A 19,737-nucleotide genomic window follows, 5' to 3' on the forward strand; every position below is an offset into this window, starting at 1 on the left:
TCCACTAGGAACTGCACAGAGCTAACTGCTCTCTCTGCACTCTTAACTCTCCACCTTCCTGCTTTTAAGGCTTTGCGCAAGATCTCTTTGTTCCCCTCTCCATTATTTTTAAGAACCTGCTGGATTTGCACATTAGTTGCCCATTAAACTTGCTGCAGAGAGTTAAATCTGGTCATTAACAGTGCAACTATTGTGTTAACAATGTGATCATTGTTAATGGAATGCCAATCATCACCTCTGGCCCAGAAAAGGAAACAATTTTAGGATTTTAATCTCATTCCTGCAGGTAGCACATTCTTATGATTTCTGCTCCTACTTTTCTTTTTTCCCTCGCTTAATCCAATCCTTTTTTTTGCTCTCTTTATTTCTCTTTCTGTACCTGATTTGACTCTTAGTCACCCTCCTTCTTTCTCTATCATTTCTCGGTTTCCTTCTCAACCCTATAAATCTCACTGGTTAAGGAGATACACTGTTGCTCACTGAGGTCCCAGATGTCTTGTTGGCCTTGCCATGCGTGCCATTATCAGCTCACACTTCCAAGTTACCACAAAAAATTTTACAAGCTGAAGGGTGAGGGTGGGAAAGGTCTAACTCATGGAGCATTCTCCAAAGAACATAAGAGGTAGGAGCTGTATTCGTCCATTCGGCTCCTCAATGGTGCCATGAAACTATCATTGATTGTTGTAAAAATCCATCTTGTTCACTCATATCCTTTAGGGGAGGAAATCTGCCGTCCTTACCTGGTCTGGCCTACATGTGACTCCAGACCCACAGCAATGTGGTTGACTCTTAACTGCCCTCTGAAATGGCCTGGCAAGTCACTCAGTTGTCAAGGGCAATTAGGGATGGGCAACAAATGCTGGCCTTGCCAGTGACACCCACTTCCCATGAAAGAATAAGAAAAAGCCCTCTAATAATGTTATGCACTTCAATGAGATCACCTCTTATTCATCTAAATTCTGGAGAATACAGGCCTATTCTATGTAATCTCTCCGCACTAGAAAACTCTCTCACCCCAGGAACAAATCTAATGGATCAGGCGAGATCCCTGATCCAGGAGGCTCTGTCCCATTGATCCATCTCATGAAGATATCCCCGAACAGTTTGAGCCCCAGGCGCATCCATGGCCTTTAGGAAGGAAATTAACCAATGAAAGAGCCCCACCTGGCCTGCTGTAGGTCGTAAGGTTGCTATCGCTGTTGGCATTGGTTGAGGTGCAGCAGTTGATGCTACAGTCATTGTGATTGGTTCCTGTGTTGGGCCAGGTGTCGGCTAGCCAAGGCTGGTTTGAATCTCCAATGTTTAGTAAACCTGGTCTGGTGCAGAAGGGAAATGAAATAAAACTCATTAAAAATTAAAAGCAAGTGAACAACCTCAATTGCCCACTGCGTTACTGAGTCACACGCAACAGATTTAACAACTCAATACGAAAAACATATCAGGAAGGTTCCGGATTCGATTTCTGCCTCCTTCCTTCCCCTAACTTCCTGCAACAACCACCAATCCCCCAGCCTACGCTGAGTGACCATTTTCTGTCAGGAACCCAATCTTGCTACTTAATTTCAAAATTTTTAAATCCTCAATTCTAAAATCTTCATCTGTGTTTCCACATTTCTCCATGGCCTCGTCCCTCCCTATCTCTGTAATCTCCTCCAACCCTACAATCCTCCGAGATAGCTGCGTTCCTCTAATTCTGGCCTCTTGCACATCCCCGATTTTAACTGGTGAGGTGAAAGTGACTGCCCTTGACATCAAAGCAGCATTTAACCGAGAATGGCATCAAGGAGACCTAGTAAAACTGAAGTCAGTGGGAGTCAGGGGGAAAACTCTCCGCTGGTTGGAGTCATACCTAGCACAAAGCAAGATGGTTGTGGATGTTGGAGGTCAATCATCTCAGTCCCAGAACATCACTGCAGGAGTTCCTCAGGGTAGTGTCCTAGACCGAACCATCTTCGGCTGCTTCATCAATGAGCTTCCCTCCATCATAAGGTCAGAAGTGGGAAGTTCACTGATGATTGCACAATGTTCAGCACCATTCACGACTCCTCAGATACTGAAGCAGCCTATGTAGAAATGCAGCAAGACCTGGACAATATCCAGGCTTGGGCTGATAAGTGGTGAGTAACATTCGCACCACACAAATGCCAGGCAATGACCATCTCAAACAAGAGAGAGTCTAACCATCTGCTCTTGAAGTTCAATGGCATTACCATCGCTGAATCCCCCACTATCAACATCCTGGGGGTTACCATTGACCAGAAACTGAACTGGATCAGCCACATAAATGCTGTGACTACAAGAGTAGGTCAGAGGCTGGGAATTCTGCAGCGAGTAACTCACCTCCTGTTTCCCCAAAGCCTGTCCACCATCTACAAGACACACGAGTGTGATGGAATATTCTCCATTGCTTGGATGGGTGCAGCTCCAACAAAACTCAAGATGTTTGACACCATTCAGGACAAAGCAGCCCACTCGATTGGCACACCATCCACAAACATTCACTCCCTCCACCACCGACGCACAGTGGCAGCAGTGTGCACCATCTACAAGGTGCACTGCAGCAATTCACCAAGGCTCCTTAGACAGCACCTTCCAAACCCGTGACCTCTACCACCTAGAAGGAGAAGGGCAGCAAATACATGGGAACACCACCACCTGCAAGTTTCCCTCCAAGCCACACACCACCCTGACTTGGAACTATATCGCCGTCCCTTCACTGTCGCTGGGTCAAAATCCTGGATCCCTTCTTAACAGCACTGTGGGTGTACCCGCACCACAAGACTGCAGCGGTTCAAGAAGGCAGCTCAGCGCCACCTTCTCAAGGGCATCTCGGGATGGGCTGGCCTAGCCTGTGACGCCCACATCCCACAAATGAATAAAAAAAAAATTTGTCGCCATGCCATGAGCTGCCTGGGCCCTAAGCTCTGGAATTCCCTCCCTAAACCTCTCCGCCTCTCTCTCTCTCTTGTTCTTTAGGATGCTGCTTAAAAGTTACCTCTTTGACCAAGCTTTTGGTCACCTATTTCAATACTGCCTAGTGTGGCTTGGTGTCAGAAATGTCTTTATTGATAACACACCTGTGAAGTACCTTGGGACACTTTGCTATGTTAAGTGCGCTATTTAAATGCAATTTCAGAGTGGAAGGTTAAAAAAAAACAGCTGGAGTTCCTACTTCCAATCAGTAATCGAGGAGCTACTGCAACCCCTGCGGAACATTAAGTGAAGAACTGGGATTGGGGGGCGGGCCTGTGATGCCCTTTAGAGTTGAATAGCTGCTCACACCTGCTCAAAGCTCATTGGCTGGATTTTGTGCAGGAGGCGTGGCTCCCGGCGTTGGGCTGAAAATGCAGGGGGGACCCTGTTTCTGCATTTTCCAGCCCCCTGGAGCGATCCTCCAGTCTTTTGGGGCGCAAGTTTAAGGAGGTGGGATCCCCTTCCCATAACAGACTTCGGTCCAGGAGGAGGGAGGTTCCTGAGGGTGAATTGGTTCCCAGTGGTAGTCCTCTGTGGGTCACAAATTGCCCACGGAGGAGAGTTCCCCTCCCCCGCCGCCACCCCCCCCCCCACCTCACCACAAGGAGGGTGCCTCGTATTTCAAGGTGTTCTCTCCAGCGTGGCGGAGGGTCCCCACCCGCTCCTGGTAAGATCCCAGTGGAGGCAGGAAGAGGTCCTTAAGTGGCCTCAATTGGCGCCTGGGCAGGAAGGCTGGCATCGGCCTAACCCGCCCCCAGGAGAATCGGAACCGGCAATCCCGGCGTCGGGATCCGTGACAACCGCTGTCGCTCTGATTCTCCGCCTTCCCACTCTCCACTCCCCCCAGGAATCCTGCTGTCGGGAGCAGAATAAGATCCGGCCCCTCAAGTGCAAATTGGGTAAGCCGGGTGTGCCAGGGGAAAAGCTGTGTTTGTGGAATTGTAAGGATTGAAGAAGCTCTCCCTTCTACAGCAACTTTCAGAATCTCACAATGTCTCAAACTCTTCACAGACAATGAAGTTCTTCTTGAAGTGTAGTCACTGTTGTAATGTGGGAGACACAGCAGCCATTTTGCGCACAGCAAGCTCCCACAAACAGCAATGTGACAATGGCCAGATAAACTGTTCCTAATTTTGGTTGAGGGATGAATATTGATCCAGGAGAGTGAGGACATAGGCACACTCACAGACACACTCACACACACACTCACTCACAGACACACTCACACACACACTCACAGACACACTCTCTCACACACACACACTCACACACACACACTCTGCAGCAGGAGTCACTGGGTTGTGACTACAATGGGACCCCAGTTGATTTTCCCCCTCTCCTGACTGTGAGCAGCCAACCCACTTTGGACAGGGCCCTCTTCCCTTCCTGTCTGAACAACAACCAATCAGCTTACCTCGCTCCGCTGCTTACACTTTCTCCCCCTCTCTGATAGGCCACTGTAATCAAAAACAAACAAACATTTCCCGTTATAAGTCATGCAATAGATGAATGCAGGCAGCAGCCCAGCATCCCCATAAACCCCAACAGTTCCAAGCTTTCAGGATGATCCCATGGAAAAGCTTTCAGGAAATGCTTCCATACTCTCTCCTCACCATGCTGTTACAGATTGTTTCCTGCTTCCCAGAAACCCACCGTACCTGAGTCCATCCAGAGAAAGGCCGGGTCACTCCTTAAACCCAGCCCCCGAATATCAACACATTCAAATGGACCAGCCACATAAACGTTCCTAGTGCAGGTCAGAGGCTGGGAATTCTGCGGCGAGTAACTCATCTCCTGACTCCCCAAAGCCTGTCCACCATCGACAAGGCACAAGTCAGGGGTGTGATGGAATACTCTCCATTTGCCTGAATGGGTGCAGCTCCAACAACATTGAAGAAGCTCGACACCATCCAGGACAAAGCAGCTTGCTTGACTGGCACCCCATCCACCATCCTCACATTCACTCTCTCCATCACCAATGCACAGTGGCAGCAGTATGTTCCATCTACAAGTTGCACCAACAACTCACCAAGGCTCCTTTGACAGCACCTTCTAAACCCATGACCTCTACCACCTAGAAGGAAAAGAGCAGCAGATGCATGGGAACACCACCACCTGCAAGTTCCCCTTCAAGCCACACACCATCCTGACTTGGAACTATATCGCCGTTCCTTTACTGTTGCTGGGTCAAACTCCAGAATCCCAAGAAGGAGTTTTTAAAAGTCAGTACCAGGACCAGTGTCCCCAATATCCGAACAGTCCATATATGGGCCAGTGACCATGTCTGACCAAAATGAACACATGGACAGTCGTCACTCTCAATCAGTTCATCCATATCATGTGGTGGAACCTCTAGGAATGAGTTGGCAAGGATCCTGTTTGAGCAAGACAAAGACCAACCCTATCAAAACTCTTCATTACCGTAAACAGCCTGGGATCCTCCTGGTCTGTAATGCTCAGTACCACACAGTGGTACTGAGGTGCAATGAGCTGACAGAAAGGGACTGGAAGAGAGAGTTTCAAACAAGGCAGAGAACTTAGGAACAGGAGTAAGGCTGGAGAAAGAACAGAGAGTGAAACTAATTGGATAGCTCTTTCATAGAGCCGGCACAGGCACGAAGGGCTGAATGGCCTCCATTTGCACCATGGATCTATGAGTTGGCCATTCAGCCCCTCGGGCCTGTTCCGCCATTTAATCTGATCATGTCTGATATGTACCTGAACTCCATTGACCAGCTTGGCCTCATATTGGTGGGAAAGACAGGTTTTGGGTTTGACAACAAACTGAGAATCCCACAGATATTTTTATAAATAACCAAAAATAAAGAAGTATTATGAAGGCCAAACTAAAAGAGGTTCCAATGGTGGTGTTAGATCATTTAAAAAGTCACACAGACTCTGAGGAATTTAAGATGGTAAATCACAATTATAATTCAAAAGCACACGCATGCAGGAAGATATTAAACGAACAGGAATATTTACCTGTTGGTGTGAATGTGAAAGAGGGGACTGAAAGAAAGAAGCAAAACAGAGGGTTATCAGAATACAGGAAGCTAGAACAGCAGAGTCATAAATTACTGTCACAAAGTAGATGTGGAAAAGGAAAGTTGAACGCAACCATCTAGGAACCTCCCCATTCACTACACTCTTCCCCAAGCATTCAAGCCCTGAATTGTTTCTTAATCTGTTTATTTGCCAGCTCTGCTTTAGGGAGTGCACGATCAAGTCTGCAATCCTAACTGCAGACTCTCAGTTCCAAGTTTATCGTGGGTCTATAGTTCAGTTACAGTTGGATTGGGAGAGTCAGTTCAGAGTGGAAACTCGTGGGCTGTTCAAAGGCCCCAAAACTGAATAAAATAACTGATTCCAGGGTTTACTCCCTCACTACCCGAACATACCCAGGAGTCCCGTCCAGCATCTCTGAGGGATGAACATCTTGAAATAATCCCTTCCCTAGTTTGAACCAATGCTGCCTTGTCAACAGACACGTGGGACATTTAGGTAAAAGCAAAATACTGCGGATGCTGGAAATCTGAAATAAAAACAAGAAATGCTGGAATCACTCAGCAGGTCTGGCAGCATCTGTGGAAAGAGAAGCAGAGTTAACGTTTCGGATCAGTGACCCTTCTTTGGAACTGACAAATATTCTAATATTTGTCAGTTCCGAAGAAGGGTCACTGATCCGAAACGTTAACTCAGCTTCTCTTTCCACAGATGCTGCCAGACCTGCTGAGTGATTCCAGCATTTCTTGTTTTTATTTGGGACATTTAGGTGTTCAACTCTGCTTACTGCCTTCCATACTTGTGTGAGATGTGTCAGATACGTTGCACAGAAGAGTTATCGAAAGATATACAATAAATTACTGCTGGGTTTACTGAATACTCTATTAAATCAGGGCTCGGATTTACACAATACTCTATTGAATCGGGGCTCGGATTTACTGAATACTCTATCAAATCAGGGTCTGAGTTTACTGAATAATCTATTAAAACAGTGTCAGTGTTCAAGGAATACTCCATGAAATCAGGGACTGTGTTCACTGAAAACTCGATTAAATCAGGGTCTGTGTTCTCTGAAAACTCTATTAAATCAGTGTCTCTGTTCACTGAATACTCTATTAAATCAGTGTGTGTGTTTACTGAATGCTCTATTAAATCAGGGTCCGGGTTTACTGAATACTCTATTAAATCAGGGTCTGGGTTTACTGCAAAATCGATTAAATCAGAGTCTCCATTCACTGAATAAACTAGTAAATCAGGGTCTGTGTTTACTGAATACTCTGGTAAATCAGAGTCTGTGTTCACTGAATACTCTATTAAATCAGTGTCTGTGTTTACTAAATACTCTATTAAATCAGAGTCTGTGCTCACTGAATATTCTATGAAATCAGTGTCTGTGTTTACTGAATACTCGATAAAATCAGAGTCTGTGTTCACTGAATACTCTTTCAAATCAGTGTCTGCATTTACTGAATACTCGATTAAATCAGGGCTCGGGTGTACTGAATACACTCTGAAATCAGGGACTGCGTTTACAGAATACTCTATTAAATCAGTGTCTGTGTTTACAGAATACTCTATTAAATCAGGGTCCGTGTTTACTGAATACTCTATTAAAACAGTGTCTGTGTTCAAGGATTACTCCATGAAATCAGGGACTGTGTTTACTGAATGCTCTATTAATTCAGGGTCTGGGTTTACTGAATACTCTATTAAAACAGTGTCTGTGTTCAAGGATTACTCCATGAAATCAGGGACTGTGTTTATTGAATACTCTATTAAATCAGGGTCTGGGTTTATGGTATATTCTATTAAATCAGAGTCTCCATTCACTGAAGACTCTAGTCAATCAGAGTCTGTGTTTATTAAATCAGAGTCTGTGTTCACTGAATACTCGAGTAAATCAGTGTCTGCGTTTACCGAATACTCTGTTAAATCAGTGTCTGTTTTTACTGAATACTCTATTAAGCCAGAGTCTGTGTTCACTGAATACTCTATTAAATCAGTGTCTGTGTTTACTAAATACTCTATTAAATCAGAGTCTGTTCTCACTGAATATTCTATGAAATCAGTGTCTGTGTTTACTGAATACTTTATGAAATCAGGGTCTTGATTTACTGAATATTCTATAAAATCAGTATCTGCATTTACTGAATACTCTATTAAATCAGGGTCTGTGTTCATTGAATACTCTTATGAAATCAGGGTGTGGGTTTACTGAATACTCTATTAAATCAGGGTCAGCATTTACTGATTACTCGATTAAATCAGGGCTCGGGTGTACTGAATACACTCTGAAATCAGGGACTGCGTTTACAGAATACTCTATTAAATCAGGGTCCGTGTTCACTGAATACTCTATTAAAACAGTGTCTGTGTTCAAGGATTACTCCATGAAATCAGGGACTGTGTTTATTGAATACTCTATAAAATCAGAGTCTGTGTTCACTGAATACTCTATCAAATCAGTGTCTGCATTTACTGAATACTCGAAGAAATCAGGGACGGCGTTTGCTGTATACTCGAAGAAATCAGGGTCCGTGTTTACTGAATAATCTATTAAAACAGTGTCAGTGTTCAAGGAATACTCCATGAAATCAGGGACTGTGTTCTCTGAAAACTCTATTAAATCAGCGTCTCTGTTCACTGAATACTCTATTAAATCAGTGTGTGTGTTTACTGAATGCTCTATTAATCAGGGTCCGGGTTCACTGAATACTCTATTAAATCAGGGTCTGGGTTTACTGCAAAATCTATTAAATCAGAGTCTCCATTCACTGAATAAACTGGTAAATCAGGGTCTGTGTTTACTGAATACTCTGGTAAATCAGAGTCTGTATTCACTGAATACTCTATTAAATCAGTGTCTGTGTTTACTAAATACACTATTAAATCAGAGTCTGTGCTCACTGAATATTCTATGAAATCAGTGTCTGTGTTTACTGAATACTTTATGAAATCAGGGTCTTGATTTACTGAATATTCTATAAAATCAGTGTCTGTGTTCACTGAATACTCTATCAAATCAGTGTCTGCATTTACTGAATACTCTATTAAATCAGGGTCTGTGTTCATTGAATACTCTTATGAAATCAGGGTGTGGGTTTACTGAATACTCTATTAAATCAGGGTCAGCATTTACTGATTACTCGATTAAATCAGGGCTCGGGTGTACTGAATACACTCTGAAATCAGGGACTACGTTTACGGAATACTCTATTAAATCAGTGTCTGTGTTTACAGAATACTCTATTAAAACAGTGTCTGTGTTCAAGGATTACTCCATGAAATCAGGGTCTGGGTTTACTGAATACTCTATTAAATCAGTGTGTGCGTTTACTGAATGCTCTATTAATTCAGGGTCCGTGTTTACTGAATACTCTATTAAATCAGGATCTGGGTTTATGGTATATTCTATTAAATCAGAGTCTCCATTCACTGAAGACTCGAGTCAATCAGAGTCTGTGTTCACTGACTACTCTATTAAATCAGAGTCTGTGTTCACTGAATACTCTGTTAAATCAGTGTCTGTTTTTACTGAATACTCTATTAAATCAGTGTCTGTGTTCACTGAATACTCTATAAAATCAGAGTCTGCATTTACTGAATACTCGAAGAAATCAGGGACGGCGTTTGCTGTATACTCGAAGAAATCAGGGTCCGTGTTTACTGAATAATCTATTAAAACAGTGTCAGTGTTCAAGGAATACTCCATGAAATCAGGGACTGTGTTCTCTGAAAACTCTATTAAATCAGCGTCTCTGTTCACTGAATACTCTATTAAATCAGTGTGTGTGTTTACTGAATGCTCTATTAATCAGGGTCCGGGTTCACTGAATACTCTATTAAATCAGGGTCTGGGTTTACTGCAAAATCTATTAAATCAGAGTCTCCATTCACTGAATAAACTGGTAAATCAGGGTCTGTGTTTACTGAATACTCTGGTAAATCAGAGTCTGTGTTCACTGAATACTCTATTAAATCAGTGTCTGTGTTTACTAAATACACTATTAAATCAGAGTCTGTGCTCACTGAATATTCTATGAAATCAGTGTCTGTGTTTACTGAATACTTTATGAAATCAGGGTCTTGATTTACTGAATATTCTATAAAATCAGTGTCTGTGTTCACTGAATACTCTATCAAATCAGTGTCTGCATTTACTGAATACTCTATTAAATCAGGGTCTGTGTTCATTGAATACTCTTATGAAATCAGGGTGTGGGTTTACTGAATACTCTATTAAATCAGGGTCAGCATTTACTGATTACTCGATTAAATCAGGGCTCGGGTGTACTGAATACACTCTGAAATCAGGGACTACGTTTACGGAATACTCTATTAAATCAGTGTCTGTGTTTACAGAATACTCTATTAAAACAGTGTCTGTGTTCAAGGATTACTCCATGAAATCAGGGTCTGGGTTTACTGAATACTCTATTAAATCAGTGTGTGCGTTTACTGAATGCTCTATTAATTCAGGGTCCGTGTTTACTGAATACTCTATTAAATCAGGGTCTGGGTTTATGGTATATTCTATTAAATCAGAGTCTCCATTCACTGAAGACTCGAGTCAATCAGAGTCTGTGTTCACTGACTACTCTATTAAATCAGAGTCTGTGTTCACTGAATACTCTGTTAAATCAGTGTCTGTTTTTACTGAATACTCTATTAAATCAGTGTCTGTGGTCACTGAATACTCTATAAAATCAGAGTCTGCATTTACTGAATACTCGAAGAAATCAGGGACGGCGTTTGCTGTATACTCGAAGAAATCAGGGTCCGTGTTTACTGAATAATCTATTAAAACAGTGTCAGTGTTCAAGGAATACTCCATGAAATCAGGGACTGTGTTCTCTGAAAACTCTATTAAATCAGCGTCTCTGTTCACTGAATACTCTATTAAATCAGTGTGTGTTTACTGAATGCTCTATTAATCAGGGTCCGGGTTCACTGAATACTCTATTAAATCAGGGTCTGGGTTTACTGCAAAATCTATTAAATCAGAGTCTCCATTCACTGAATAAACTAGTAAATCAGGGTCTGTGTTTACTGAATACTCTATTAAATCAGAGTCTGTGTTGACTGAATACTCGATTAAATCAGGGTCTGGGTTTACTGAATACTCTATTAAATCAGGGCTCGGGTTTACTGAATGCTCCATTAAATCAGGGTCTGGGTTTACTGAATACTCTATTAAATCAGGGCTCGGGTTTACTGAATACTCCATTAAATCAGGGTCTGGGTTGCCTGAATACTCTATTAAATCAAAGTCTGTGATCACTGAATACTCGATTAAATCAGAGTCTGTGTTGACTGAATACTCTATTAAATCAGAGTCTGTGTTGACTGAATACTCGATTAAATCAGGGTCTGGGTTTACTGAATACTCTATTAAATCAGTGTCTGGGTTTACTGAATACTCTATTAAATCAGTGTCTGTGTTTACTGAATACTCTATTAAATCAGGGCTCGGGTTTACTGAATACTCTATTAAATCAGTGTCTGTGTTGACTGAATACTCGATTAAATCAGGGTCTGGGTTTACTGAATACTCTATTAAATCAGGGTCTGGGTTTACTGAATACTCTATTAAATAAGTGTCTGTGTTTACTGAATGCTCCATTAAATCAGGGTCTGGGTTTACTGAATTCTCTATTAAATCAGGGTCTGGGTTTACTGAATACTCTATTAAATCAGTGTCTGCGTTTACTGAATACTCGAAGAAATCAGGGACGGCGTTTGCTGAATACTCTATTAAATCAGGGTCTGTGTTTACTGAATACACTATTAAATCAGTGTTTGTGTTGACTGAATAAACTATTAAATCAGGGTCAGCATTTACTGATTACTCGGTGTACTGAATACACTCTGAAATCAGGGTCTGCATTTACTAAATACTCTACTAATTCAGGGTCCGTGTTTACTGAATACACTATTAAATCAGTGTTTGTGTTGACTGAATAGACTATTAAATCAGGGTCAGCATTTACTGATTACTCGATTAAATCAGGGCTCGGGTGTACTGAATACACTCTGAAATCAGGGTCTGCGTTTACTGAATACTCAATGAAATCAGTGTCTGCGTTTACTGAATACACTATTAAATCAGTGTCTGTGTTTACTGAATACTCTATTAAATCAGTGTCTGTATTGACTGAATACTCTATTAAACGAGGGTCTGTGTTCTCTGAATACCCTATTAAATCAGTATCTGTGTTCACTGAATACTCTATTAAATCAGTGCGTGTGTTTACTGAATGCTCTATGAAATCAGTGTCTGCGTTCACTGAATACACTATTAAATCAGGGTCTGGGTTTACTTAATACTCTGTTAAATCAGGGTCTGGGTTTACCGAATACTCTATTAAATCAGGGTCTGTGTTTACTGAATACTTTATGAAATCAGGGTCTTGATTTACTGAATATTCTAATATTTGTCAGTTCCGAAGAAGGGTCACTGATCCGAAACGTTAACTCTGCTTCTCTTTCCACAGATGCTGCCAGACCTGCTGAGTGATTCCAGCATTTCTTGTTTTTATTTGGGACATTTAGGTGTTCAACTCTGCTGACTGCCTTCCATACTTGTGTGAGATGTGTCAGATACGTTGCACAGAAGAGTTATCGAAAGATATACAATAAATTACTGCTGGGTTTACTGAATACTCTATTAAATCAGGGCTCGGATTTACACAATACTCTATTGAATCGGGGCTCGGATTTACTGAATACTCTATCAAATCAGGGTCTGAGTTTACTGAATAATCTATTAAATCAGGGTCTGGGTTGCCTGAATACTCTATTAAATCAGAGTCTGTGTTTACTGAATACTCTATTAAATCAGGGTCTGTGTTGACTGAATACTCGATTAAATCAGGGTCTGGGTTGCCTGAATACTCTATTAAATCAAAGTCTGTGATCACTGAATACTCGATTAAATCAGTGTCCATGTTTACTGAATACTCTATTAAATCAGGGTCTGGGTTGACTGAATACTCTATTAAATCAGAGTCTGTGTTGACTGAATACTCGATTAAATCAGGGTCTGGGTTTACTGAATACTCTATTAAATCAGTGTCTGTGTTTACTGAATGCTCCATTAAATCAGGGTCTGGATTTACTGAATACTCTATTAAATCAGAGTCTGTGTTGACTGAATGCTCCATGAAATCAGTGTCTGGATTTACTGAATACTCTATTAAATCAGGGTCTATGTTTACTGAATATTCTATTACATCATTGTCTGTGTTTACTGAATACTCTATTAAATCAGGGTCTGGGTTTACTGAATATTCTATCAAATTGGGGCTCGGTTTTACTGAATGCACTATTAAATCAGTGTCTGGGTTTACTGAATACTCTATTAAATCAAGGTATGGGTTTACTGAATACTCTATTAAATCAGGGTTCGGATTTACTGAATACTCTATTAAATCAGGGTCTGGGTTTACGGAATATTCTATTAAATCAAGGTCTGGGTTTACGGAATACTCTATTAAATCAAGGTATGGGTTTACTGAATACTCTATTAAATCAGGGTTCGGGTTTACTGAATACTCTATTAAATCAGGGTCTGGGTTTACGGAATATTCTATTAAATCAGGGTTCGGATTTACTGAATACTCTATTAAATCAGGGTCTGGGTTTACGGAATATTCTATTAAATCAAGGTCTGGGTTTACTGAATACTCTATTAAATCAGGGTCTGGGTTTACGGAATATTCTATTAAATCAAGGTCTGGGTTTACGGAATACTCTATTAAATCAAGGTATGGGTTTACTGAATACTCTATTAAATCAGGGTCTGGGTTTACGGAATATTCTATTAAATCAGGGTTCGGATTTACTGAATACTCTATTAAATCAGGGTCTGGGTTTACGGAATATTCTATTAAATCAAGGTCTGGGTTTACGGAATATTCTATTAAATCAGGGCTTGGGTTTACTGAATACTTTTTTACATCAGGGCTTGGGTTTACTGAATACTCGATTATATCAGGTCTCTGTGCTTATTGAATACTCTATTAAATCAGGGGTCGGCTTTACGGAATATTCTATCAAATCAGAGTCTGTGTTCACTGAATACTCTATTAAATCAGTATCTTCGTTTACTGAATACTCTATTAAATCAGTCTCTGTGTTTATTGAATACTCTATTAAATCAGTGTCTGGGTTTACTGAATACTCTATTAAATCAAGGTATGGGTTTACTGAATACTCTATTAAATCAGTGTCTGGGTTTATCGAATACTCTATTAAATCAGTGTCTGGGTTTACTGAATACTCTATTAAATCAAGGTATGGGTTTACTGAATACTCTATTAAATCAGGGTTCGGATTTACTGAATACTCTATTATATCAGGGTTCGTGTTTACTGAATATTCTATTAAATCAGGGTCTGGGTTTACTGAATACTCTATTAAATCAAGGTATGGGTTTACTGAATACTCTATTAAATCAGTGTCTGGGTTTATCGAATACTCTATTAAATCAGTGTCTGGGTTTACTGAATACTCTATTAAATCAAGGTATGGGTTTACTGAATACTCTATTAAATCAGGGTTCGGATTTACTGAATACTCCATTATATCAGGGTTCGTGTTTACTGAATATTCTATTAAATCAGTGTCTGGGTTTACTGAATACTCTATTAAATCAAGGTATGGGTTTACTGAATACTCTATTAAATCAGGGTTCGGATTTACTGAATACTCTATTATATCAGGTCTCTGTGTTTATTGAATACTATCAGTGTCTGTGTTTACTGAATACTCTATTAAATCAGGGTCTGTGTTTACTGAATATTCTATTAAATCAGGGCTCGTGTTTCCTGAATACTCGAAGAAATCAGTGTCTGTGTTTACTGAATACTCTATTTAATCAGGGTCTGTGTTTACTGAATACTCTATTAAATCAGGGTCTGGGTTTACTGAACACTCTATTAAATCAGGGTCTGGGTTTACTGAATACTCTATTAAATCAGGGTCTGGGTTTACTGAATACTCTATTAAATCAAGGTATGGGTTTACTGAATACTCTATTAAATCAGGGTTCGGATTTACTGAATACTCTATTAAATCAGGGTCTGGGTTTACGGAATATTCTATTAAATCAAGGTCTGGGTTTACGGAATACTCTATTAAATCAAGGTATGGGTTTACTGAATACTCTATTAAATCAGGGTTCGGGTTTACTGAATACTCTATTAAATCAGGGTCTGGGTTTACGGAATATTCTATTAAATCAGGGTTCGGATTTACTGAATACTCTATTAAATCAGGGTCTGGGTTTACGGAATATTCTATTAAATCAAGGTCTGGGTTTACTGAATACTCTATTAAATCAGGGTCTGGGTTTACGGAATATTCTATTAAATCAAGGTCTGGGTTTACGGAATACTCTATTAAATCAAGGTATGGGTTTACTGAATACTCTATTAAATCAGGGTTCGGGTTTACTGAATACTCTATTAAATCAGGGTCTGGGTTTACGGAATATTCTATTAAATCAGGGTTCGGATTTACTGAATACTCTATTAAATCAGGGTCTGGGTTTACGGAATATTCTATTAAATCAAGGTCTGGGTTTACGGAATATTCTATTAAATCAGGGCTTGGGTTTACTGAATACTTTTTTACATCAGGGCTTGGGTTTACTGAATACTCGATTATATCAGGTCTCTGTGCTTATTGAATACTCTATTAAATCAGGGGTCGGCTTTACGGAATATTCTATCAAATCAGAGTCTGTGTTCACTGAATACTCTATTAAATCAGTATCTTCGTTTACTGAATACTCTATTAAATCAGTCTCTGTGTTTATTGAATACTCTATTAAATCAGTGTCTGGGTTTACTGAATACTCTATTAAATCAAGGTATGGGTTTACTGAATACTCTATTAAATCAGTGTCTGGGTTTATCGAATACTCTATTAAATCAGTGTCTGGGTTTACTGAATACTCTATTAAATCAAGGTATGGGTTTACTGAATACTCTATTAAATCAGGGTTCGGATTTACTGAATACTCTATTATATCAGGGTTCGTGTTTACTGAATATTCTATTAAATCAGGGTCTGGGTTTACTGAATACTCTATTAAATCAAGGTATGGGTTTACTGAATACTCTATTAAATCAGTATCTGGGTTTATCGAATACTCTATTAAATCAGTGTCTGGGTTTACTGAATACTCTATTAAATCAAGGTATGGGTTTACTGAATACTCTATTAAATCAGGGTTCGGATTTACTGAATACTCCATTATATCAGGGTTCGTGTTTACTGAATATTCTATTAAATCAGTGTCTGGGTTTACTGAATACTCTATTAAATCAAGGTATGGGTTTACTGAATACTCTATTAAATCAGGGTTCGGATTTACTGAATACTCTATTATATCAGGTCTCTGTGTTTATTGAATACTATCAGTGTCTGTGTTTACTGAATACTCTATTAAATCAGGGTCTGTGTTTACTGAATATTCTATTAAATCAGGGCTCGTGTTTCCTGAATACTCGAAGAAATCAGTGTCTGTGTTTACTGAATACTCTATTTAATCAGGGTCTGTGTTTACTGAATACTCTATTAAATCAGGGTCTGGGTTTACTGAACACTCTATTAAATCAGGGTCTGGGTTTACTGAATACTCTATTAAATCAGGGTCTGGGTTTACTGAATACTCTATTAAATCAAGGTATGGGTTTACTGAATACTCTATTAAATCAGGGTTCGGATTTACTGAATACTCTATTAAATCAGGGTCTGGGTTTACGGAATATTCTATTAAATCAAGGTCTGGGTTTACGGAATACTCTATTAAATCAAGGTATGGGTTTACTGAATACTCTATTAAATCAGGGTTCGGGTTTACTGAATACTCTATTAAATCAGGGTCTGGGTTTACGGAATATTCTATTAAATCAGGGTTCGGATTTACTGAATACTCTATTAAATCAGGGTCTGGGTTTACGGAATATTCTATTAAATCAAGGTCTGGGTTTAAGGAATACTCTATTAAATCAAGGTATGGGTTTACTGAATACTCTATTAAATCAGGGTCTGGGTTTACGGAATATTCTATTAAATCAGGGTTCGGATTTACTGAATACTCTATTAAATCAGGGTCTGGGTTTACGGAATATTCTATTAAATCAAGGTCTGGGTTTACGGAATATTCTATTAAATCAGGGCTTGGGTTTACTGAATACTTTTTTACATCAGGGCTTGGGTTTACTGAATACTCGATTATATCAGGTCTCTGTGCTTATTGAATACTCTATTAAATCAGGGGTCGGCTTTACGGAATATTCTATCAAATCAGAGTCTGTGTTCACTGAATACTCTATTAAATCAGTATCTTCGTTTACTGAATACTCTATTAAATCAGTCTCTGTGTTTATTGAATACTCTATTAAATCAGTGTCTGGGTTTACTGAATACTCTATTAAATCAAGGTATGGGTTTACTGAATACTCTATTAAATCAGTGTCTGGGTTTATCGAATACTCTATTAAATCAGTGTCTGGGTTTACTGAATACTCTATTAAATCAAGGTATGGGTTTACTGAATACTCTATTAAATCAGGGTTCGGATTTACTGAATACTCTATTATATCAGGGTTCGTGTTTACTGAATATTCTATTAAATCAGGGTCTGGGTTTACTGAATACTCTATTAAATCAAGGTATGGGTTTACTGAATACTCTATTAAATCAGTATCTGGGTTTATCGAATACTCTATTAAATCAGTGTCTGGGTTTACTGAATACTCTATTAAATCAAGGTATGGGTTTACTGAATACTCTATTAAATCAGGGTTCGGATTTACTGAATACTCCATTATATCAGGGTTCGTGTTTACTGAATATTCTATTAAATCAGTGTCTGGGTTTACTGAATACTCTATTAAATCAAGGTATGGGTTTACTGAATACTCTATTAAATCAGGGTTCGGATTTACTGAATACTCTATTATATCAGGTCTCTGTGTTTATTGAATACTATCAGTGTCTGTGTTTACTGAATACTCTATTAAATCAGGGTCTGTGTTTACTGAATATTCTATTAAATCAGGGCTCGTGTTTCCTGAATACTCGAAGAAATCAGTGTCTGTGTTTACTGAATACTCTATTTAATCAGGGTCTGTGTTTACTGAACACTCTATTAAATCAAGGTATGGGTTTACTGAATACTCTATTAAATCAGGGTTCGGATTTACTGAATACTCTATTATATCAGGTCTCTGTGTTTATTGAATACTATCAGTGTCTGTGTTTACTGAATACTCTATTAAATCAGTGTCTGTGTTTACTGAATACTCTATTAAATCAGGGTCTGGGTTTACTGAACACTCTATTAAATCAGGGTCTGGGTTTACTGAATACTCTATTAAATCAGGGTCTGGGTTTACTGAACACTCTATTAAATCAGGGTCTGGGTTTACTGAATACTCTATTAAATCAGGGTCTGGGTTTACTGAACACACTATTAAATCAGGGTCTGGGTTTACTGAACACTCTATTAAATCAGGGTCTGTGTTTACTGAATACTCTATTAATCGGGGGTCGGCTTTACTGAATACTCTATTAAATCAGGGTCTGGGTTTACTGAATACTCTATTAAATCAGGGTCTGTGTTTACTGAATATTCTATTACATCATTGTCTGTGTTTACTGAATACTCTATTAAATCAGTGTCTGGATTACTGAATACTCTATTAAATCAGGGGTCGGCTTTACTGAATATTCTATTAAATCAGTGTCTGGGTTTACGGAATATTCTATTAAATCAGTGTCTGTGTTTACTGAATACTCTATTAAATCAGGGCTCGGGTTTCCTGAATACGCTATTAAATCAGGGTCTGTGTTTACTGAATGCGCTATTGAATCAGTGTCTGGGTTTACTGAATACTCTATAAAATTAGAGTCTGTGTTCACTGAATACTTTATGAAATCAGTATCTTCGTTTACTGAATATTCTATTAAATCAGTGTCTGTGTTTATCGAATACTCTTTTCAATCAGTGTCTGGGTTTTCTGAATACTCTATTAAATCAGGGTCTGTGTTTACTGAATGCGATATTGAATCAGTGTCTGGGTTTTCTGAATACTCTATTAAATCAGGGTTCGTGTTGACTGAATACTCTATTAAATCAGAGTCTGTGTTTACTGAATATTCTATTAAATCATTGTCTGTGTTTACTGAATACTCCTTTAAATCAGGGTCTGGGTTTACTGAATACTCTATTAAATCAGGGCTCGTGTTTCCTGAATACTCGAAGAAATCAGTGACTGTGTTTACTGAATACTCTATTAAATCAGGGTCTGGGTTTACTGAATACTCTATTAAATCAGGGTCTGGGTTTACTGAATACTCTATTAAATCAGGGTTCGGATTTAATGAATACTCTATCAAATCAGGGCTCGCTTTTACTGAATACACTATTAAATCAGTCTCTGTGTTTACTGAATACTCAATTAAATCAGTGTCTGGGTTTACTGAATACTCTATTAAATCAAGGTATGGGTTTACTGAATACTCTATTAAATCAGGGTTCGGATTTACTGAATACTCTATTAAATCAGGGTCTGGGTTTATGGAATATTCTATTAAATCAAGGTCTGGGTTTACTGAATACTCTATTAAATCAGGGTCTGGGTTTACTGAATACTCTATTAAATCAGGGCTTGGGTTTACAGAATACTTTTTTACATCAGGGCTTGGGTTTACTGAATACTCTATTATATCAGGTCTCTGTGCTTA

General features: G+C 39.3%; 1 protein-coding gene across 1 annotated transcript in view; it reads right to left on the bottom strand.

Annotated features, from left to right (window-relative positions):
• The window catches only part of robo1 (roundabout, axon guidance receptor, homolog 1 (Drosophila)), a 1,072,119-nt gene that overhangs the window by 69,072 nt on the left and 983,310 nt on the right, over positions 1 to 19,737 (bottom strand). The window contains exons 20-22 of the mRNA XM_068041298.1: positions 5,956 to 5,982; positions 4,388 to 4,430; positions 1,165 to 1,316 (exon numbers count right to left, since the gene is read on the bottom strand). Of these exons, the coding sequence (XP_067897399.1) occupies positions 1,165 to 1,316; positions 4,388 to 4,430; positions 5,956 to 5,982 (222 nt within the window). The remainder of the gene's footprint in view (positions 1 to 1,164; positions 1,317 to 4,387; positions 4,431 to 5,955; positions 5,983 to 19,737) is intronic.

This window comes from Heterodontus francisci, chromosome 10 (genome assembly GCF_036365525.1).
Source record: "Heterodontus francisci isolate sHetFra1 chromosome 10, sHetFra1.hap1, whole genome shotgun sequence".
Lineage (NCBI taxonomy): Eukaryota > Metazoa > Chordata > Chondrichthyes > Heterodontiformes > Heterodontidae > Heterodontus > Heterodontus francisci.